This window comes from Protomyctophum bolini (genome assembly GCF_963924005.1).
Source record: "Protomyctophum bolini genome assembly, chromosome: 5".
NCBI classification, from domain to species: domain Eukaryota; kingdom Metazoa; phylum Chordata; class Actinopteri; order Myctophiformes; family Myctophidae; genus Protomyctophum; species Protomyctophum bolini.
The window spans coordinates 16,196,268-16,219,451 of NC_137866.1; the positions used below are offsets into that span (position 1 = coordinate 16,196,268).

General features: G+C 44.8%; 2 protein-coding genes across 7 annotated transcripts; one reads left to right on the plus strand and one right to left on the minus strand.

Moving 5' to 3' along the window:
* Positions 1–40: 40 nt before the first annotated feature.
* On the minus strand, positions 41–11,578 carry etv7 (ETS variant transcription factor 7). Of its 3 annotated transcripts, none has more exons than XM_080763575.1 (9): positions 11,523–11,578; positions 9,143–9,308; positions 7,848–8,012; positions 6,873–7,043; positions 6,113–6,238; positions 3,063–3,203; positions 2,259–2,401; positions 1,844–1,944; positions 41–1,142 (listed from the first exon to the last, which is right to left on the minus strand). In XM_080763575.1, the coding sequence occupies exons 1-9, from the start codon at positions 11,559–11,561 to the stop codon at positions 974–976; spliced, it is 1,221 nt and encodes a 406-aa protein (XP_080619701.1). In that variant the 5' UTR covers positions 11,562–11,578; the 3' UTR covers positions 41–973. The 3 variants fall into 3 exon arrangements, with proteins under 3 accessions (XP_080619701.1, XP_080619700.1, XP_080619702.1); XM_080763574.1 differs by having other exon boundaries at positions 9,143–9,311; XM_080763576.1 differs by lacking the exon at positions 6,113–6,238 and having other exon boundaries at positions 9,143–9,311.
* LOC308315547 (putative methyltransferase YdaC) lies at positions 9,202–22,640 on the plus strand. Of its 4 annotated transcripts, none has more exons than XM_080763580.1 (5): positions 9,202–9,337; positions 12,391–12,472; positions 21,087–21,346; positions 21,866–22,046; positions 22,361–22,640. In XM_080763580.1, exons 3-5 carry the CDS (start codon positions 21,092–21,094, stop codon positions 22,555–22,557), a joined length of 633 nt encoding a protein of 210 aa, XP_080619706.1. In that variant the 5' UTR covers positions 9,202–9,337; positions 12,391–12,472; positions 21,087–21,091; the 3' UTR covers positions 22,558–22,640. The 4 variants fall into 4 exon arrangements, with proteins under 4 accessions (XP_080619706.1, XP_080619708.1, XP_080619705.1 ...); XM_080763582.1 differs by having other exon boundaries at positions 9,214–9,331; positions 12,389–12,472; XM_080763579.1 differs by lacking the exon at positions 12,391–12,472 and having other exon boundaries at positions 9,230–9,331.
* The last annotated feature ends 544 nt before the right edge of the window (positions 22,641–23,184 follow it).

Consider the following 23,184-nt stretch of genomic DNA (forward strand, 5'->3'; position numbering starts at 1 on the left):
TTAAGCAAGATAAAGCAAGAAAAAGATAGCAATGCATGCATTGCAGTAAACACACACACAGATGTTTTATTGTTATGTGATGCAAACATGTCTGCATCCATTACATGTCTGGGTCATACTGTTAGTGTTCATTTGAATCTCAGTAGTACAAACTTGCAAACAATTCACAGTAAATCAATAATTCTCTCATAGTACAAACTGTCACACACCAACTGTAACCGGAACAGTGGACACCTGGTATTCCTGGGCACTTTCTTTTGAATATGTATATGTATGTATACATTTTTTTATTAATTACTGTAGATCTGATAACGATTTGCGCATGTTAAAATCCGCCATCAGCAAGGCAAGGGCATGCATGCGGTCGCAACATGGTCCCTAACACCAAATCCAATGGGTGAGGCGTGTCTGAACTTGAAGTTTCCAGAGGTACATTTATACAGATGCATTTTCCAAAGCAAACATTTATTCTAAAATTGATTTACGTTTTGGACAAAACCTGTATCCTATCCACACCAACTAGTAGTGTAATTGTGTACTTTGTGTATTATGTGTACTTACTGTATTAGTAGGCTACAGTATATTTTAAAATAAATAAAAGCCATTAAGCCATTCATCTTTGAAAGCGAGCAACTCTGCTTTTCGGGCCTGTTTCAGCTGAAAGACTGTTGGTATGCGCCTCCCCAGGGGCAGGGACACCACCAGTGGGCTCGGCTATTAGTTTGTTCCCCATGGAGGGTGTTATTGTATATCTATCTCCTTAATGTTTAACGATGGTTGTTTAATTGTGCCAAGCAGGAGAAAAAATTTGCAGAGCATAATGCCAAGATAAAATACTATATGCACACTTTCTCATTCTATAATAAATATTGGTTAAATCTATTCGTGAGCTATCTGACTGAAATTACAGTAATTACATTACAAATGTAATTACTGTATTTACATTATAAATAAATACACATTTATTTAAATGTCACTGAGGCTCTGACAGAGGAGAGGAAGGTTCAGGAGAAACCTCTAAGTTGTCCTCGTTGAACTCGTACGAAGGAGTCCGATCAGGGCTGTTCCCAACGACAGGTGGAGTGGTTTTCTTATAAACACTGTCAAAATGCGTCCTGATGTCCTCGGGGGTCTTCAGAAACCTGAGAAAAAGGGTTGCAAAAGCAGATAACAGTCTCAGATATCTGGTATGTATCATAATCTGTAGTGTCCAGATCATTATTTAGCTAGCTTACTTTTTTCACCCAGTGTCAATGATTTAATGTAATCCTGGGTGCTACACTCCCTCTGCCAACCTGGGGAGAGCAAGGGACCGACCTCATGCTTCCTTCCATGCATGAGGAGTCCAAGCGGGTGGAAGCCTATCACATTGACATCTGCATTCTATATCTGCTGTTACATGGCTGTTCCTTTCATTGCATTAGGGGCAGACTACATTTACATTTAAACTTGCTCACTAATGTGGCCAAATATGTCTTCTTGGGTCTTGGATCTTCAATGGATCTTGGATGCATAGATCTGTAGCTCAGTCGGGTAGCTCAGTCGATAGAGCTTGCGCCTTTGGACCACAAGTTCATGGGTTCAAACCTGGGCACCGCCAACTCAGCGAATGAGTATATAGAAGTACTGGGAGCTGATGAATCCATCTCCCAGGGGTCTAGCGCATTGTAACAGGGATAGACTCCCACGTGTTACCGGCTGATACCGACGACAAGCCACTCCCGGCCTACTTCTTCGCATGAGGTCATTTAGTTAATTTAAAAAAATCATAATAATGTTTTATCTGGAACTAGAGACAGTCTACTTTTTGCAGAGTTGTTTTATAGAACCGAGGCAGACCAACCTGAACGTCAGTTTCTGTCCAAGCTCCTTCTTAATGATATTGAGTTTGTAGTAGTGCCTCAAAGCACGGGACATCTTTTCATAGGTCATGTTGATTCGGTTCTGTGAAAATGAATCACACTTCATTAATGCCCAGTGGCCCCATCATCTCTTACTCCTTTTGCTATGTTGCTAATATTTATGTATGTGTTCGATTGATTCCTTTTTAGATTAATCAAACAATCAAGAGGCATGTTTTACAGTTTATTTATGAATCAATAAATCAACGCAAAGAAATGTAATAGATTTTTCTTATCGATTAAATCAATCTGTTTAACAGTTATAGTATATCCGATCTAACTAGCTCAGAATGCGCCATGACTCGTTGTGTAGTTCAATTATAGTTGCTGTGTTTGAAAATGCTTGTCTCCACTAACTTTGTGGTTTCCCCAGAGTCGTGCCAGTCCGTTGGGGTCAACCACCCTAAACACCATTGTGTCCTGGTCGTCCCAGCGGATGTAGCTGTGGTAGCGCTGGTCACAGAGGAGGTGGTACACATAGTCCCACAGCAGCTTGCACTCTGCTCAGCATTCAGGCATGACAAATGAAACACATACATTTGTAACTGCCTTTCGTATAATTTTTCAGCATCGTTATAAGAGAGATAATTATACAGTCTTTACACACTGGATGTGTGACAAACTTCATGTAGTGGATGCTTCATTCGTACCGGTTGATGACTTTGACCGTGTCCTTTAAAACAAAATCTTACACTATACAGTATGTTGTAAACAATTTGCCAGTGTGTGTAAAATGGTACATTTTATTTATTTATATAGCGCCTTTATCCAAGGCGCTTTACATAGATTCTGCATTACATTCACCCATTCTTACACCGATGGCAGAGGAAACCATGCAAGGCACCAACCTGCACATATCGGGAGCAATTAGGGTTTCGGGAGCAATAAGGGCGTCTTGCTCAAGGACACTTCGACACTAACTCTGGGGGAGCCCAGTATTGAACTGGAAACCTCACAGTTTCCATCCAGCTGCTCTACCGGCCACTCTACCCCTGAGCCACTGCCGGGGCAGTATAGTATAAGTAATGTATAATGATAATAATAAACTTAAGGCGACTGTCCATCCAAAGGGATAGGAAATAGGATGCTTTCAGTTGAAACACGTTCTACCAATATGGCGCACACCTAAACCGACTTCTCTTAAAAAGACGTTATTTTTACCTGGGATGCGGCCGTTGGCTTCGCGTGGCAGACTCCTGGGTCTCAGCTGATTGGCCAGGTTGAGAGGCTCCGCCTCCCTGAGGCCAAGAATGTTTGGACAAGACTCAACGTGAGGGCAAGTACAGCCATGTGTGGACATATCTGCAGTGGTGGAAAATATACTCATTTGTTTTAAGTAAAAGTATCAATACCATAATGTAGAAATACTCCAAGTAAAAGTCCGGAATTCAAAATGCTATTGAAAAGTACTAATGTATTGGTATCAAATTATCAAAATGTACTTAAAGTACAAAAGTAGAAAGTAGTCATTATGCACAATGTCCATGTCACGGGGCAACCCGTGCCCTATAGACACTAGAAGACTCCACAATATAAAACTGGTCATGACAAACACACACTGCACAGATGCTTCCATTAATTGACTGTCATCAAGCTCCTTGGAGGGGTGGCCATGTGTAGCATCATATACCCTTATCTGTGTTGCCTAATTCTATTGTAATTGTTTTGTGTGATGTGATGCCTTGGAAAACATTCAGACTCTAAATGTGTAATTGTATAGTTGGTCTAACTCATGGGTCATGGTTTACCTGGTTTGAGTAGATTGGTCCAATTACTAATCATTGTGGGTGGGTCTCACCTGGTATATAAGGGAGGCTGGAAATGTTGAGGGGAGATTGCTCAGTTGGCTTGAGACAGCAAAGAGACAACACCAAGGGAGAGCTGCCAGGGTCTTCAGGGAAGGCATAGCCTGTTTTCAGTGTCTTTAGTTCTTGGTTTGTTGTTTTTGTCTTTGTTAGTTATCAAGTGTTTATTACTTTTGGTTTTTGAAAGTGTATCGTGGCCAGTATCATTCGTGCAGTATTTTGTTTTGCCTCAGACCCGGGCTGTGACAATCCGTCATATGGGCTGTTCATCAGTTTTGGAGGTAAATAAATACAACAAAAGATGTACATTCTTGGACTCAATGGACTGTGTCGATTCTTGGAGCCTTGGCCGTTCGGGCAACTTTACATGTGGTGGCAGCGGAAAAAGAAGAAAAGACAGTTCAGAATGCCTACAAATCGACATCACCAGCAGCAGCAAGCCATACTCTTGGAGGAAGAGGGTGCCACAGGGGGAGCTGTCGAGGACGGTATCCAGCCTAAGGTGGACACAGCCACTTTCCAAGAGGCAAGCTTTGCCAATTACATCAAGCTGGTGGAGCCATTTCATCAGTTCCAGAGGGACAAGGGTACAGAGAAGGTGAAGGAGAGGCAGCAGCTCAGTGGCCTCAACCTCCGGATGGCCCAGCGCCAGTGGACATGGAGGCACAGCCAATGCACCCGCTGGGGAAGCAGTGTCTACTACTGGTGCACTTGTGGGGTGAGAACTTTGGTGGTCTTCTTTCGAGGACGCCACAGGGGGCGTCATCTGAAGGGGGGGGGAAATGTCACGGGGCAACCCGTGCCCTATAGACACTAGAAGACTCCACAATATAAAACTGGTCATGACAAACACACACTGCACAGATGCTTCCATTAATTGACTGTCATCAAGCTCCTTGGAGGGGTGGCCATGTGTAGCATCATATACCCTTATCTGTGTTGCCTAATTCTATTGTAATTGTTTTGTGTGATGTGATGCCTTGGAAAACATTCAGACTCTAAATGTGTAATTGTATAGTTGGTCTAACTCATGGGTCATGGTTTACCTGGTTTGAGTAGATTGGTCCAATTACTAATCATTGTGGGTGGGTCTCACCTGGTATATAAGGGAGGCTGGAAATGTTGAGGGGAGATTGCTCAGTTGGCTTGAGACAGCAAAGAGACAACACCAAGGGAGAGCTGCCAGGGTCTTCAGGGAAGGCATAGCCTGTTTTCAGTGTCTTTAGTTCTTGGTTTGTTGTTTTTGTCTTTGTTAGTTATCAAGTGTTTATTACTTTTGGTTTTTGAAAGTGTATCGTGGCCAGTATCATTCGTGCAGTATTTTGTTTTGCCTCAGACCCGGGCTGTGACAATCCGTCATATGGGCTGTTCATCAGTTTTGGAGGTAAATAAATACAACAAAAGATGTACATTCTTGGACTGTGTCGATTCTTGGAGCCTTGGCCGTTCGGGCAACTTTACAGTCCAATTCCAAAAATCATTAGAAAATATCAGATCTATACAAGCTTGTAGATTGGCTATTTTCAAATGGCCCGAAATGTATATAGGGTTGAAGACTAAAGTTTTCAAATAAATGTAGTGGAGTAAAAGTACAATATTTGCCTCTGAGATGTAGTGGAGTAGAAGTAAAAGTACTGGAAATTGGTAATACTCAAGTAAAGTACAAATACTTCACCCAGTTATTATGTCTGTGTCCCGTTTATGCCCATATATGGAGTTCTTTGATCAGGCATGCCCAAATATGGAGTCTATGCAGATGTCAGAACATCATTGTGATGTCAGAACAGGCTAACAATTGGCTAGTTTGGGCCCTGTCCAGAGCCTGGGCAGGGTCCCTGTCCAGTGCCTGGGCAGTCATAGTAAATGCGACCTGCTGTCGTAATTAAGCCCATATATGGAGGTCCCTGATGTCATCAATATTGGCCAGCAACTCTACATCTGACCTCAAACCCTTATATCTCCCTTATATATATGGATATATGTCAGAACCTGTTCATTCCATATGTTGATCCTTCCCCATCCATCCTTCCTCTTTGATGTCTCCCTTTTAACTGATACCTGTCCATTCAAACTCTAGACGGGTCTGCCCCAAAGTTATTAGTGCAGCCGTGCCCTGCTGTCGGTGAAAAGAGTTCTCAACAGGCCCAAAATTAAGGCCCGGCCCTCATCAAACCCTGTACACTCAAGAGAATGTCCCCGCTACCACCCTTAGATCTCCATATATGGAGCTGACCTGTTCTGACATTCCATATGTTGATCTCACCTCATCAAAGACTCAAGACATGCTCCTTATGGCCAGTACAGAATTAATTCCATGTTGATCTGACCACCCATGCCAAAGCACCAGAGCTCGCCCAGCAGTCTGCCGTCATCGAGGCGGATAGATAAGAATTATATTATACCCACTAGTGTGTGTGTTCTGAGAAGGCCGTGATGGCTGGTGGTCCATGAGAGGTGATGATATGGGTTCTATCTGGCTGGTCACGCTGCTCACAGTGGCTATAGGCATTGTGTTGCTGTAGACAGTGGAAACTGGATCATAGAAATATACAGAAGTGTGGCTAACTTAAAGGGAAAGTAAAAATCAATTTCACCAACTCAACATTTTCACATGAAGTACAGTATATGTGTTAAAGATTGTCACTGTACTTCTCTGGCAGGGGTGCATTTCACGGAACAAAGCTGATTCCCATGCTCTTGTGAAACAGTGGACAGACGTGCCTCAATAGATTGCCAGATTTCCTGGTAATCCACTCCCCACTGGCGTGCACCCAACTACCCATAAGGCACGGAAAGCACCTATTCATGCCGTGTGTGTGTGTGTGTGTGTGTGTGTGTGTGTGTGTGTGTGTGTGTGTGCGTGCGTGTGCGTGTGCGTGCAGACACTGCAGGCGTTTTGTTTTCACAATAGAAAGGAAAGCCAGGGCAAACCGAGCCACATTTCCTGGTCTAGGAGTGGGAGTGAATTACAGTGCAGAGGGACGTCACTCCAAATTTGGTGACATCAGTGTTCTCTGCTGTTTTCTACCGGGGAGGGGGGGAAAGGGGGTTGGGGCGGGTGCACAGATCGGACCAGAAAGCCCCTCTAGACCAGAAATCCCGCTGGCTAGACCAGGCTACCTAAACTATAAATGTAGTGGAATTACATTTTTGCTGTTCTTCTGACCTTGGTTTCCATCTGTTGTGTGAGTGTTCTGATTGATGGGCATTTGGATGATGCCGGCATTGGCCTGGGTGGCACCACCATGGGCAGATGAGTTCAGGGAGCTTCCAGTTACACCTGCTGCACCCGTCCTGTGCTGTTTGACACACTGCAGCAGCTCATACAGAACATCACCTGGGTGGAAAGAGAGACATGTGTATTTGTCATTGCCCATGTGCATGTTTATTGGCATAGCAAGCATCATGGATACGGGAGGCGCCCTCAAGGTTCTCCAGCTTGGCATCACAAGTTCACAGGTGAAAAGGAGTGGGGTTTTGTTGCCACAAATAAAAAAATGAAATCCTTTTTGTTTCCAATGGGATTTCTCAATCTACATAATAATATATATGCCGACCCGGGCGGCTGGCGTAGCCGTCTAAGCACCTCACAGCGTGTCGTGGATTCGACTCCCGATCACATCATCCTTCAATGTATCAATAAAGGTAGAAAAAGACCCCAAAGAAATATTCGTTGCTGTTGGGAGGAAACCACCTAACTCCATTTTTGAGGGTTTTGATTATTTTCGTCTGCGTGTAGTTTCGAAAATATTGAACCAATGGAAAGTAGTAAAGAAAACCCTCTCCATTCGATCCTCAAACTATCTGCTAAAGCAACTACTGTAACTGCACCACCTCTCTTCCTCTCGTGTAAGTAATTGGCAATATATGAAGTCACAACACCAACTTTGATGAGGCAGTATTGCTTTGTTTTCAAAATATAAGGTTTCCTTAATTTCCTGGAAAATGAACTTTTTGGAATTAGGAGGTTTCTTCCCGACAGCAGAGATATATATAAATAAATATGCCATTTATTTATCTTGATAAATGCTGTCTCTCGCGACATCGATACATGTATACCTCACATGACGATACCTCGTAACCTCGATGAAGGTACAGTTTCGATATGTCTTATTAGTCACTGCATGTGCAACGTCTATACCTGAGCTGGGGCAGCGTCTTCTGAAGTCTTCTTTGGTGAGCAGACAGAGGGCTCGTCCGTTCATTTCAAAATGTCCTTTCTCTGGTCGACGCAGACAGTACTCCTTCTGGGCCCAGTGGAGCCAGTGGGACACGTCCTCTTTGTCCCACAGTGATGGGTTTATTCCTGCGTGGGGAAGAGACACAACAGAATTATGTCTTCGTCCCACAGTGATGGGTTTATTCCTGCATGGGGAAGAGACACTACATATGTCTTTATTATCATAATCATGACCTACTGTAACCTGACTCTGCAAGATGGGGTCGGTATTGAGATCACACTTGTGAAACAAATGTGATTGTGAGGCAAGTGTCTTCCGTCTACTGTAACCTCGCCTCATCAGGCTTTCCACCTCGGAGGAAAGCCTGGTCTCTGTTTCAAAAGTCTGTATGATCCGGTCGGGAGCGGATGATATATCGTTACGTTACGTCATAGTATTGTTTTGTAGTCGACAGGTAGGAACAATCAAACGGAACGTCCTTTTCCCTCAAACCGGAAGAATAACAATAAAAGCTCTCGTAGCCTGCAGCTTTTATTGAGAAAAATCGGTTTGAGGGAAAAGGACGTTCCGTTTGATTGTCCTTGCCTGTCGACTACAAAACAATACTACAACATAACGTAAGGATATCATCTGCTCCTGACCGGATCATATACCCGAAATGAAATGGTGCCCAGGCTAGTCTACTATGTGTCATGCCATTCACACGTCGGAGAAAGACAGTCACGCTATCCTCGCTTCAAAATCCGTTGCGTATCTACATGCCGTTTTACGGTTAGGCGAAGTGATGGTGCGTTCGGGTTCAAAACAAGCTCGTAAATTACAAAATAGAGAAATAAATACTATTCTACTATACTATTATCACATACCAACTACATATTATTGTTCCTAATGTACACGTGTACCTCTGTGATTATTCCCAAGCAGTTTAACTGTACCAGAAATGTATAATAAAATACTGAAATATCTCCATCCGCTAGCCTCCAATGCAAACGCCATGATGAAAAAGCCTGATTATTCAAAAATTGCGTACCGGTAGTTGTGCAGGGGATAGAAAACACAGGGGAGCTAAAAAAAACACACAACATTTGAAAAGTTGAATTTTTTTTAAACATTTTGAAATGTATAGGCCTATATAGCAATTTATTCATAGATAATAATTGCTAATATTCCCTGACTACTATAGGTACTATAGGACTACTACAAGGTATATACTGAGCAGTGAACTGATCCACTGTGAAGGGAGGGAGGGACTCACTCAGGCGTCCAGGTAGATGCCACAGGTCTCCCTGGGTTGACAGACAGGCTAGAGGAAGCTGCTCGGCAGGAGCAGGAGGGGAGACACATGCTGCTGTAGTAGTAGGAACCAATGGTCTGCCTGACGTTACTGACCACAGCATGGGCAAAGGACTGGTTTCTCTATCCTGCTACAAAACACAACAGACAAGTATAGGTCAGAAGAATATTTGATGTATATAATATACCATACAGAGGAGAAATGCGCACTCAGCAGACGAACTGAAGTCCCAAGATGTTTATTCAAACGGAGTACACAGCATACACAGCAACAGCATACAGGCTCAGCTCACGCCAGCCATGCAGAGTGCATGGCTCACGTCTCCCACAAGGCTTGCGCCCGACTGACTCACTTGATAGCCTTGTAGGCCACCTTTTAAACCTTCCACATTTGGTCAAAGGGATCGACATGGTGCATATCTATTATAGTAGCAAAGTCCTTTGATTCAATCACTCTGTCCCTTTACGTCAACAGACCCCTAATTTACATAGACCGGAATTAGGCTCCTAGCTTCTCCTGAGAGGCCGACACCCCTAGGCAGCTGTCCACCACAAGGTCTACTGTATGTAAATTTACACAATTGACACGAAGGCATTGCAACACAGTATAATTATGAGATCCTAAATATTCTTCATATTCCCCCCTTGATCATCAAAAGATGATCATCTAAAAATATGGAACCATAATTATCTTACACCCCCCTTGACCCTTAGCTTAGACAATACATTCAAGAAACAAAAAAAAGACAGCATTACAGTACAGAATTCCCCCAACATGGTTTTCAGACATCCATACGTATATGAATAATGGAAAAATGATTAGTACAGTTAACAGACATTAAACAATACAATTGCCGCTTTCAGCTCCCTTTTACAAGAGCACTTTTTGATACGTAATAACCTACGTGGTTTACGACTAAACTCTGCTATTCAATGTTAAATACACAATGCCAGCTAAACCACTCTCGGATTTACGTCTGACCAACATCACACACTGGTGATCCAAGTAGATACACATTCCACGCCAGAGTCTAACAATAATATCACATATCTCTTAATATCCATAGGAAAATTCCTCATTGACTCATAATTAGGCTATATGACTCAACTTATCTAATTATACGACAAACACATACCAACATGAGGCCTATTATAATTCATGCTGAAAACAAACTTGACGCACAATTTGTTAAACAGAGAGAAGAAAGTCCATCTTTTCTCTGTACGAACAAAGGAAACTTCTTCTCTGTATGCTGCTCATTCTAGTTTACCTCGAACTGTTCGCTCAGCTGCACGGACCAAAGTTCAAGAGTCTGTTCACTGCTGTTGTCCCGCTGTCCTCGTCATCATCATCCTCATTCCTCTCTCTGATGTATATAATATACCATACAGAGGAGAAATGCGCACTCAGCAGACGAACTGAAGTCCCAAGATGTTTATTCAAACGGAGTACACAGCATACACAGCAACAGCATACAGGCTCAGCTCACGCCAGCCATGCAGAGTGCATGGCTCACGTCTCCCACAAGGCTTGCGCCCGACTGACTCACTTGATAGCCTTGTAGGCCACCTTTTAAACCTTCCACATTTGGTCAAAGGGATCGACATGGTGCATATCTATTATAGTAGCAAAGTCCTTTGATTCAATCACTCTGTCCCTTTACGTCAACAGACCCCTAATTTACATAGACCGGAATTAGGCTCCTAGCTTCTCCTGAGAGGCCGACACCCCTAGGCAGCTGTCCACCACAAGGTCTACTGTATGTAAATTTACACAATTGACACGAAGGCATTGCAACACAGTATAATTATGAGATCCTAAATATTCTTCATATTATTAGAATAATTAATTATATTTATATTAGGCTATACCTGCTGTATAGCCTAATATAAATATTTCATTCCACTTTTGTCTTTTTTCTCCTTTTTTGGGCAACTCCTCATGTGTACCACCAGAAGGGGGGCTCAGTGGTACAAGACAAGTAGCCTACCAGTGGTGGTTGGGAACCTGGCACACGCACGGATGCGCGTCATGCGTGCGCACACACGTGCAAGCATACAGTAACATAATGTAGACATATCTACAGAAGGTATAGCTAATATTCAGACAAGACAGACATAAAACACAATGTACCTAATGTTATATGCCTACACACAGTCCAGTTATTCATGTTTTTCAACACCCCCGCCCCCCTTTACAATCAAAGGTATCCATTTGTATAGGCTAATAGTAGACAAAATGGACTGTAAAAAAAACTACTTTAAAAGCCATATGTCAAAATAGTGAAAGTACGTAGGCTATAGAAGCATATTTTCCTTCGTGCCCTCGGATCACACTATACCTTGTTCAGATGTGATGGGGAGACGGTCACGGTTTCCATGCCTTTTTTGTTTGTTCGTTTAAATCAGATATCAGTCCAAGATCCAGATCTGGTCCAGATCAGTCCAAATTCCTGATCTGCACGTCTGTCAGATAGGCCTATAGCCTTTTAGACGCGGATCAGTTCAAAGCGCGCTCACTTCCAACTTGAGTAAAGGCTAGCCTACAATTAGTTTGCGTAAAACTGGGCTAGATCCTTTCCGGGAAATGAAAACGAAACGAACGGTTGTGCAATCAATGTGACAGTTGAGCTGCGTGATCCTGCTGGGACCCATTCACATAACACGGTAACAAATTAACAATCATGCAATTAATCAACCTTAAGCGCGAGCGCACGCTATCCTCCTGTTTTAAATAGTTTAGCTATACAGCAGTATACAGAATGCCCGTTTATATGACAAACTTAGCCCAAATAGGCATAGTCTGTCAATGTCAAAACTTTCACTTTCATTAATGAAGAATTACAGAGACTTTTATTTTATTTTTTATCAAGTCCATCAAAAATATATATTTTTAAGAACACAACATATACGAGAACAATGAGCAGTTGTAGCAAAAAAAGGCTTTTTGTTAATGGTTTTTGAAATAATGATAATTTTAGGCTATACATTTTTCATTTGGGGGGGGGGGGGGGGGGGACAAATTTAACCCATGAGGTGCCCACTCTTTCTGCCTACCCTGTTACCATTCAGGGGCATTGGATAGGGTCTATACATGTCCTTTCCAATTGAGCTGGGATCATCATCTGCTGATTGCTACAAATGCTTATGCTTGGTAGGAGGAAAAGAGTATAATTAATTTATTTATTTCTTCTTTCTTTTTCCATAGAGCACCTAACCTAAGAAGTGCAGAGGCAGGCAGTACTTTGCCGTGCAGCCATCTGGTACAAGAAGTGTACAGAACTCTGGCAAAGTATTATGGTGTGATTGTGGAGGACATTGTGGTTTAACCGGCTACTTGAATGTCTAATACAGTGGTTTTCAACCCTTTTCATATCATTTATTCATTATTCTGCATTGGAGTCACGGACTACCATTTACAAAACTAAATAATATTTTGAGAGCATTAAATGAAACCAAATAAAGGTTGCGTAAAGGTCCATTTGGTTTCATTTAACACTCTAAAGAGTTAAAGATCTAATAAGGGTCCATTTGCTTATACCAACTCTCCACCATCATTTAGCTGGGGACCACCTGGTATAGTACCTCAAGGACCACTGGTGGTGGTCCCCGGACCACTGGTTGAAAACCACTGATCTAATATAGATAAACATCCAGTTGCACTCCTATTGTCTTGTCTTGACCTGTTCTGTTCTCACGCAATAGTTACTGTAGTGAGAGCAATTCAATGAATTGTCAGATCTGGGTGTTAATTCTCAAGGACTCAAGATCAAGTCTATTTTGTACATGAGTGAGTTGAATTTTCAACCAGTCTTGGGCTTTCTCCACTCTACTGGACTGTTATAGGATACAGTTTTAAACCCCTTGTCTGTGGAGGGCAGTATTACACTTCTCAGTGTACAGCGCCTGCTAGAAAACATGAGAAGAAGAAGGAAAAGAAGAAGAAGAAAAGAGGTTAACTTATTCGTTCCATGATTCAGGAACAGAGGGGCGAGACGTGAGACAGACATGCACGCAGTTGTAGATGGTTGTAGGCTGCTAGTATAGTCAACTACATGGTTCACATATTGCCTGATTTTGAAATAAAAAACACCAGCTTTGTGGTATGTATTCAAGATAAAAATATGCCATTATAATGAGAAAAGCTATATTTATTTATAGCTTTGTGGGTATATAGTTGTCAGTGTTAATGGAATGCTTGGACAAAAATAGACTGTATACATGAGCACATGTTTTTGACAACAATTATTCCATTACTTATTATTTTAATCAGTTTTACAGAAACACATATTTCCCCTGAGTATGTTCAAACAAACACATACTTTAATTTCCCTGCAAAGTTGTATCTTCAAATGTCATCATAATGGACTTTGGAACAGTGAACCTAATGTTCTTTTAAGTTGTGTTCGCGAAATACTTCGCTTATGGGAGGTTTCGATCTGAGAAAGCGAGGTGCAGATATTCATTTATGAACTCACACAGGCATTTTATATGCACTGTGGGTTTAAGGCTCGTGACGCAGGCACCCAGCGCCTTAGGCGTATATAAGGCCTAGCTGCTGCGTCACAGGCCACTCGTTTTCCTTCTGCCACAGAGGTTGCATGATAACGCTAGCCAGTTATACTTTGGGCGATTCAACACTTCATAAACCGGGCGAGAGACAGGACTCAAGCTCCGTGAGGTTCCCTAGTAGTGTACTGGTTAGATTCATATCTATTTTTTAAAAGCAGAGAGAACTCTAAAGCTTTTCCTCGACGTTTAAATTAGTTTAAAACTCAGGAAACTGCTAATTTTACTACAAGCTAATTCGCGCGAGCGAAGCTACCTAACATAGCTACTCTCACGGGCCTAACACCCGTCCCAGCTAGCTTAAACACACAGCTTTTTTCTCGACGTTAAACTAGTTTTTAATTCAGGAAAACTAGCTAATTCCAACAAGCTATCTTCCCGTTGGGAAGCTAGTTAGCCTTAGCTGCGCGGAATCACGGGCCTATTACCCGCGGCTCCGCTAGCTTATAGCTAACTTGAGAACAAAGGAACGGGTGAACCCGCTCTTTTTAAGATAGCCGTTCACTAACTGTGACGATAGCGAACAGAGGAACGGGTGAACCCGCTCTTTTAAGCTAGCCGTTCACTAAACTGTGACGATAGCGAAAAAGAAAACAAATGTCTAAGTTTGCTTCTACGAGAAGTTCGAGGGCGACAGACCCGACCCAGACCTGCCTCCTCAAAGGGAGAAGCAGGTCTGCGAAGGGCCTCCGCGCTCCATGCCTAGACAGCGGGTCGACTGGCCACCGTTAGCACGTAGCACACCAGTGCCGCGTGCTAGCGCGGCTAACAAAGACAACACTGCATCCTCCCGGGTCCCGATAGCCAGGGCCGAAACCCATGACTACGGGGCCTGGGGAGCGAAGCAGAAAATGACGACCCAGCCAAAGCAGCCAACTGAGCGGGGGAAGTTACACGCTATACGGCATATTACCGTAGAAGAGTTTCCCCCCGCTCCATTGACTAGACCGCGCCAGCTGCTAGTCAAGGCTGCCGTGGAGCCTCCCCCGAAGCGCGCAGCACACACTGTCGTGCCTAGGAGGATGGCTGACCGCAGAAAATATTTTTCTATTGTCCCGGGCTCGCGCATGCTCGCATTGTTCGACCAGGGAAGCCCTGCTATATCCCGTGCGACAACATGGAGACCGTGCCCCGCATCACTGTGTCAACACAGCACCAGCCCGACGGCCGCGCTACGCGAGCCCCAGGCTTTGCGGCCTTCCCTCTTCCCACTACTACATCCAGCAGAGAGTATAGTGGTCTCGAACCACAAACCAAACGTTTCAGTGGGAATGTACACGCAGTTCTGCCCCTGTGCAAACCCCTCAAACATGGTGAATGTGCATGATTATGTCACAAATGTGTATGTTTTTTAATTCAATAAAAAAGTAACACAAACATCTCACTCAACGCCGTTCCCCAGACCCACTGCTTCCCTCAACATTACAAGGTATGTACATTGTGAAGCTAGGTTTGTTTAGCTGTTTAGCTAACATTTAAAAGAGGTCGGGTTTAACAACCTCGTTGGATGGTCGCTGCCATCCTAGCATGCTTAGCATTACTAGTCAGGCTGCTTTCAGGGTGGACGACGGACACAGAGGACGCCCCGGGACCGCTGGCCGCTGCTCTCCTCCGCCCTACAAACGTTTCAGAGGGAATGTACATGCAGCTGCTGCCACTGTACAGAACCCCTCAAATGTTAAAATGTGCATAATTATGTCACAATGTGTATGTTTTTTACTTCAAAGAGTAACACAAAAACGAAAAACACAAGAACAACTTGAAACCTGACACAAGGGCATAAGCCCATACGTGGGGATTATAACCCGCCTCTGGGACAGTTTTAAAACTGTCCCAGGCCCGGGAGGTCACGCCCAATTATTTTTTCAATTAATTGAGAAATTAACGGCCTGTCTACTGATGCCATGCCTCTACACGCCTAGGCCACTAGAGTGCACCAGAGCCTCACAGACAGAACCTTCCCCTAGAACGGGGGCTTCTCCTCTCACGGGCACAGGCCCATACGTGGGAAATATACGAGAGCAGGGGTCAGGACGTACCCCTGAATCTCTCCTCCCTTCAGGGGTCCGAGTTAGAGGGTAGTGGTCACGGACCTCACCCTCAAAACCGCAGACTCTAAAGACATTTCAAAGCCGAAAATTGTGCATGCTACTAGCCTCTGTACCATTTTCTGCATTTGTTGTTAATGTGTATTCTCTGTATTTTTTTATAAAATAAAAATATACATGAAACAAAAACACGAATACGACCTGTAGGCCATAGGCCCATACGTGGGGAATAACCACGCTCTGTGACAGTATTATACTGTCACAGGCCGGGTAAACTACGCCCAATTATTTTCTCACCTCAATGAAAGAATAACGGCGTTTAATGGTAATGCCTCTACGCGCCTAGGCCACTAGAGTGCACCAGAACCTCACAGACAGAACCTTCCCAGGAGGACGGAAGGCTCCCTATCACCCGTTAAAACAGGTGTGCAAGACCCCATTTGCCACACACACCGCGGGTGCGGGACAATACAGAGGGGACGTGCACGCAGAAATGCCTCAGCACAGGCCCCTCAAAAGAGCACGATCATGTGCTTCACATTCAGCATGTGTTAATGAGATAATCGCCACAGACAGTACTGTTTAAAGCAGCTCTCATTCTCTCATCTAAAAGAAGAGAAACATTTGTCCCCATGCGCTCAAATCGCTAGAGGGCACCAAAGCCTCACGGACAGAATCCCCTGAAACAGAAGGGGCTCCCTGTTAGGTCATCAAGCTCAGTGCTGGATACTGGGAACTCCCCATGATCATGCGCACTATAGCAGAGGGCTAAAGGTTAAATAAAACCGCACACTCTCGAAGGAATCATCTTCTCGAGAGCAGACGGAGAGGATAGGGGCACATTCTAAAGGAGGAAATCGATTCCGTCCTGCAGAAAGACGCCATCTCAGAGGTCCCTGTCAACCAGTCTCTTAACGGGTTCCCCGCTATTTTCTGGTGAAAAGACAGGGGGCGGGCTTCGCCCATTCAAACCTCAGAGCCCCGACTCGATTTTGATGACTTTGGCTTCAAAATGCTGACACCGCCAGCCCTACTAAGCTTACTCCGCGAAGGGGACTGGCGCACGTTAAATGGACCTACAGAACACATACTTTCAAGGTCCAAACTACCCCCCCGCACAGGAAAAAATTCTGCGCTTCGGGTTCAAAGGGAGAGTACGAATACAACGTCCTCCCGTTCGGACTGTCCCTGAGTCCGAGAGTCTCTGTGAAGGTTACAGCCACGGCTATAAGCTCCACTATGACAACAGGACATTCGTCTAGCAGCGTGCATAGACGACTGGCTCCTGTCAACAGACTCGCCACAGGAGGCGCTGTTGCACACTCAACGAGTGCTCAACCACCTCCACTCTCTAGGGTTCCGAGTGAACCAGGAGAAGAGCGTGTTAACGCCGACACAGTCTATAGACTTCATCGGTATAATGCTGGACTCGATTTCTTTCACGGCTCGTCCGAGCCAAGAAAGAATAGAGGCGATAATACAGTCCACGGCATCATTCAAAAGGGATCGCTCGATTCCTTTTCATGCATGCCTGCGGATGGCGGGGCTTATGGCCTCGGTGGTTTACATAATACGCCTAGCCAGGCTAAAATATGAGACCTTTTCAACAGTGGATGAATGCGTTACGCATACCCATGCACCGTCGCCGCCAGAGGGTAACAGTGACGTCACAATGCGTGCTAGCACTGAAATGGTGGGCGGACAGATGAGCCCTCTCAGAAGGCGTCCCTATGGGCAGACCTCTGACCAGGAAAGTCGTCACCACAGACGCCAGCATGTCTGGCTGGGGAGCCACATTGGAGGGCACTACAGCCAGAGGACTGTGGACAGGACAACTACTGTGCTTTATAAATAAAGTTGAGTTGAGTCCTGCCACATCAATTATCTGGAGTTGATGGCGGTGTTCCTCGCACTGAGGTGCTTCGAACCGCGCATCCAAGGTTGCCACGTCCTGGTCAGGACAGACAACACGACAACGATGTGCTACATCAACAAGCAAGGGGGACTCAGGTCCCCCCTCTTGCACCAACTGGCTCAGAAACTCACGTTGCGGTGCAACGCTCGTCTCTTGTCCATTACAGCGTGCCACGTCCCGGGTGTTCTAAACACAGGAGCGGACCTGCTGTCCAGGGGAGACCTCCGATACGCAGACTGGTCACTACACCCCGAGGTAGCAAACCAGATCTGGGGCAGGTTCGGAGCGCCCGAGGTAGACTTGTTCGCCTCAGAGCAGGACACGGAATGTCCTCTCTTCTTCGCCATAAGAGGACCATCGACATTGGGACTAGACGCTCTAGCTCACCAATGGCCCAGGTCCCTTCTCTACGCCTTCCCTTCACTGAGTCTCATTCTCCATACTCTGAACAGAGTGAGGACTCAGGGTCTGACGCTACTTCTAGTAGCACCAGCCTGGGGCGTGTGGAGGACGGAGATAGCTCCCCTCCTCTACAGCCGACCATGGAAGCTCCCTCTACGAGCGGATCTCCTCACGCAGGCGAAAGGAGAGATCTTCCACCCTTGCCCCAGGGACCTAGACCTATGGGTCTGGCCCGTGAGAGGGTGATGCTGACAGAAACCGGCCTCCCTCCGAATGTTATTGCAACAATTCAGAGAGCCAGAGCCCAGTCAACAGCAATACGCTGCGAAACAGCCTGGAGCGTGTTCGGGCGGTGGTGCTTCGAACGACCTAACCAGGTTATCCCCTTCCAAGCTTCAATAGTCGACATCCTGACATTCTTGCAGGAGTTCCTGGATAGAGGTCTAGGCCTCTCTTCAGTGAAAACCCACCTGGCAGCCATCTCGGCTTGCCACGTGGGCATTGACAACCAGACGGTATGGAAACATCTGCTGGTAAAACAGTTTGTGAAGGGCGTACGCAGGGACTGTAAGGTCAACAGGCCCCTGGCCCCCTCCTTGGATCTGTCACTAGTACTCAGGGCTCTAACCAATGAGCCCTTCGAGCCACTGCAGACGGCTGACTTAAAGTTTCTTACTCTTAAGACAGCCCTCCTAGTCGCTCTGACGACCGCTAAGAGGGTCAGCGATCTACATGCACTTTCGACCACTCCAGAGTGCATGAGATTTGACGACAGGTCAACCAAGGTCACCATCAAAGCAAACCCAGCCTTCTTACCAAAGAATGCTTTCTCGGTCTGCGTACCGGTGGACCTACAGGCTTTCCACCCTCCCCCCCTTCGCCACGGAAGAGGACAGGAGGCTGAACCGCCTTTGTCCAGTAAGAGCGCTCCGCGCCTACATGGACAGGACAGGCCCCTACAGGATAGGCCATCAATTGTTCGTATCCTGGGGTGAAAGAACCAGGGTAAAACCTGTCACCAAGGTCACTATCTCCAACTGGATAGTGCAGGCCATTCATCTGGCCTATACCACTCAAGGAATAGAGCCTCCGCTTACGCTAAGGGCTCATTCCACGAGAGGCATGGCAGCATCCTGGGCGCTCCACAGGGGCATCTCGATCCAGGACGTCTGCACAGCAGCGAGCTGGTCCTCCTCCTCGACCTTCGCCACATACTATAACCTAGATGTGGCGGTGCCTTCTATAGCGCACGCGGTCTTGGGAGCAGCCGCACCATAGGTGGACTATAATAAAGTCCACCTTACAGAGCCCCGAAGGGAAGGGGACAAAGTCCCCTCCTCCCTCTATAAACCCAGGCTACCTGGGGTAGTCTCCGCCCTACCCCAATTAGCCACTAAGTGGGACCGGGCCACAAACCTGAGGTTTGTCCCCAGCCCTTAAATTATCCCAAAGTCCTAGGACTCACTGGCTAGTTCTGGATACGGGAGTTCATAAGGTCCCATAAGCGAAGTATTTCGCGAACACAACTTAAAAGAACATGAAGGTTACTTTAGTAACCATGGTTCTTTAAGTAAGTGAGCGAAATACTTCGCTGAACACCCTTCTGTCATGCTCTGTGGCAGAAGGAAATTGTTCGAGTGGCCTGTGACGCAGCAGCTAGGCCTTATATACGCCTAAGGCGCTGGGTGCCTGCGTCACGAGCCTTAAACCCACAGTGCATATAAAATGCCTGTGTGAGTTCATAAATGAATATCTGCACCTCGCTTTCTCAGATCGAAACCTCCCATAAGCGAAGTATTTCGCTCACTTACTTAAAGAACCATGGTTACTAAAGTAACCTTCATGGTTCACTGGGCTTATAGACAGCCTAGTCAAACCAAAGCTTTTTCAGATTGCAACAAAAATATTTTTGGAAACTTCCTACTAATTATTAAGAAAAATAAAAAAAGTACTTGAGTTAAATCTGATGAGGGCCAGCAGTCCAAAAAGTAAATTAGTAATAAATAAATAAAAAACAGTGTGCAACACTTTTTTCTTGTTTTCAGTAGTCAGCACGTATCACCGCATCCACCAGCGTTACTATGTACTACTATAGGTATACATAATGGTGTTTTAAGAATTTGTAATAAATTGTAAATAAATAAATGTGTGTCCTTCCTGTAATGAAGAGCTTCACTCACTTGCACGTGATATGTGTATTTGACAGGAAGCCAGAGCTATCCGACGTATCTAACTAACCTACAGTATCGAAGTATGACATCACAAACTCCATTATGGACTAATGGCGTCGGCTGAGATTTGATCTATATCTGAGTCAGAACTATCGTGACATCAGTGAGATGTCAGGAGCATCCGTCACCCCTTGAGTTTAAAGATGAAAACAGTATTTCCAACACTCTTCGCCTATACATTATCTCCCAGGTGTGACTTCTCAAGGCTATATTCACATTTAAACTTCAAGTGTGCTTGACCAGCTCTCATCGAGAGAGACTCCATCACCTTCCGTACGAGCCAGGGTATTTGGCCGTACAACCCATATTTCTGCATTATACAGGGATCTAGACATCTCGGTTAAGTTCGTACCGGACACCACTGCGGTGGGTTCTAGTCTAGACTCGGACAACCACTCCCCAATTGAGTAGTATTTTTTACTTCCAACAGTCGTTTGTATCATTAATCCATAGAGACACAAGGTGTGAAACACTCACACATCATACTGTATCTTGCAGTAGCCTATCAGCTGTTTGCAGGTTTCAACAGAAGGTAAACGGTGACTATACAGTAAAAGCACAGTCGTACTGTATATTAAGAATGTAAATTCACAAGTGGTGAAGGTAGTCTACAATGTAGAAATAACATACTGTACAGTGGTGGAGATGTAGACTCTACATCTCCACCACTGTACAGTATGTTATTTTGGGTGTTTGCTTAAAACAATTCTGATAAATATACAGACTTCTCTTTTGTTTCAGCCATCATGTGGTCTACTAGACTGGGCCAGCAGTTGGGCCTTCCCACCCGTTCAGTTCTAGGGTGGCTGGTCAGCAAGTTCCTGACCAGGAACAACCGGCTTCTGGAGGAAAACGCCGTGAAGCTGTGTGGCATCCTACCTGGACATACGGTTCTGGAGCTGGGCCACGGGCCCGGGCTGGGACTGCAGGCAGCAGCCAGACTGCTCACAGAACCTGCAGGCCGCCTCATAGGGGTGGATTACTCAAAGTACATGCATCAGGTAGTGTTTATTCTTGAGCAGTATAGTAGTCAATGTGAATGGAGTATTTGTATGAATAGAATAGAATAGAATACTATAGGTTGCCACTGCCATCACTGCCGCAGGGGTACAGTAGCCGGTAGAGCAGCTGGATGCGAGTTTCAAAGCTCGATCCCGGGCTCCCCCAGAGTTGGTGTCGAAGTGTCCTTGAGCAAGACTCTGAAACCCTAATTGCTCCTGATGTGCATGTTGGTGCCTTGCATGTTTCTCTGCCATCGGTGTATGAATGTGTGTATGAATGGGTGAATGTAATGCACAATCTACGTAAAGTGCTTTGGATAAAAGCACCATACATGCACCATTTAGCATTTACTAAGTCTAGAGGGTATTAGTCGTTAAAATATACCACAATCACATATAGGCTACACATGATCTGTAGGTGGCTGAAAATAAACTGTAATATTCTGCTAATTGAAGATTTCACTCAACCCTAAATATCATGCCACGTTTGGAATCATTCCATGATTTTTTTTCTTGCAGATGGCAAGTGAAGTGATGAAAGATCTTTTGGCCAGTGGGAAGGTGACCCTGTACCACTGTGACGTAGCAGCCATGCCCCTGGCAGACAGCACCGTAGACAGAGTGTTTCACTGTAACTGCTACTACTTCTGGCCTGACCTCAGGAAAGCTGCTTCAGAGATACATAGGGTCATGAAACCAGGTAGGCTATTTCTTTCAAAATTACGCATGGCGTTTCACCTCTTACTTGTTGACTTAGAATTTTAGCTATTTACATCTACGTATACAGGCTATCAAATCAATGACTACCTCTGGAATGATATCTTGTTTCTATGAAGTCTGCTTCATATACCCTCCTTTAAAGTGCTACCTGAATGCTATTACTTTTCTTGCCTTTTTATAGTGGTAACACATTGGCATTTTTTGTGTTCACTTTGTCTGGAGGCACTTATGTTTTACAGGACATTTCATTTAGTTTAAACCTGTGGCTTCTTTTTGTTCCCCTACTTGGTCCAGGAGGCCTCATGGTGACAACGTTGAGACTGGACCGGATAGCTTACTTTGCGTCCAAGCGGGTAATGCCGGGAGAGAACTGGCGCCCGGAGGCCTACATGACAGCTCTGAAAGACTCTGGCTTCTCTGACGTCGCAATAGACGACAAGCAGGACCGTGGCATCACATTTCAGACTATCTATGCCACTGCCTCAAAATGACATTCTTCGACTTATGACGACTCCACGATTTATGAGAGTCTAACTTCTCCCGTAAGCCCAAACCACACCAATGATTCACCATGCAACTCAAACAATGCGACCGCCTAGGTCCCCGGGAGTTGCTGGAAGCAACACAGGCTAGGAAGGTTGTACGGTGACAAACTAGATTGTGAGTAAAGTTAACTTTGAGCTGCATCCAACCTTTTTTCTTTCACTCTGTAGTACAGAGTGTACAGAGTCTGTACATACAGTATAAGTATAGTGTCTTATATTTTGTGATGATATTGATATATTGTTATTTTTCATGTCATGTTTATGAATTGAACAGGACCCGAATTATAAAAAGGCTGCAAGGATTTTTTCTTCTTGGTGCTATTCCTTTTAGATTCCTTTTTCCTTTTAGTGTTTGACTGTACACTGTTTTACATTTCTCTCTAATAAAGTATTCAATCAATCAAACAATAAATCAGATTGTATGTCAGTAAACCTGTGGTTCCAATGACCCTGATGTTTTTGTCTTTATGATGTTGGGTGGAAACCTTGTGTGTTACTTTTCAGGAAATGGGTTCCAGGAAATCCAATGTATTATTTAGTCACACAACTTATTTTCTTGTCTTAATACATTAT

Coding starts and splice junctions, on each gene's coding strand:
- LOC308315547 (XM_080763579.1), top strand. CDS start 9,283: ATGGGCAAAGGACTGGTTTCTCTATCCTGCTACAAAACACAACAGACA. Junction 9,332..21,086: donor CTACAAAACACAACAGACAA/GTATAGGTCAGA, acceptor CTTTTGTTTCAG/CCATCATGTGGTCTACTAGA. Junction 21,347..21,865: donor ACTCAAAGTACATGCATCAG/GTAGTGTTTATT, acceptor TTTTTCTTGCAG/ATGGCAAGTGAAGTGATGAA.
- etv7 (XM_080763574.1), bottom strand. CDS start 11,561: ATGGAAACCGTGACCGTCTCCCCATCACATCTGAACAAG. Junction 9,312..11,522: donor CCCCATCACATCTGAACAAG/GTATAGTGTGAT, acceptor TGTGTTTTGTAG/CAGGATAGAGAAACCAGTCC. Junction 1,945..2,258: donor GACTCTGGGGAAACCACAAA/GTTAGTGGAGAC, acceptor TCATTTTCACAG/AACCGAATCAACATGACCTA.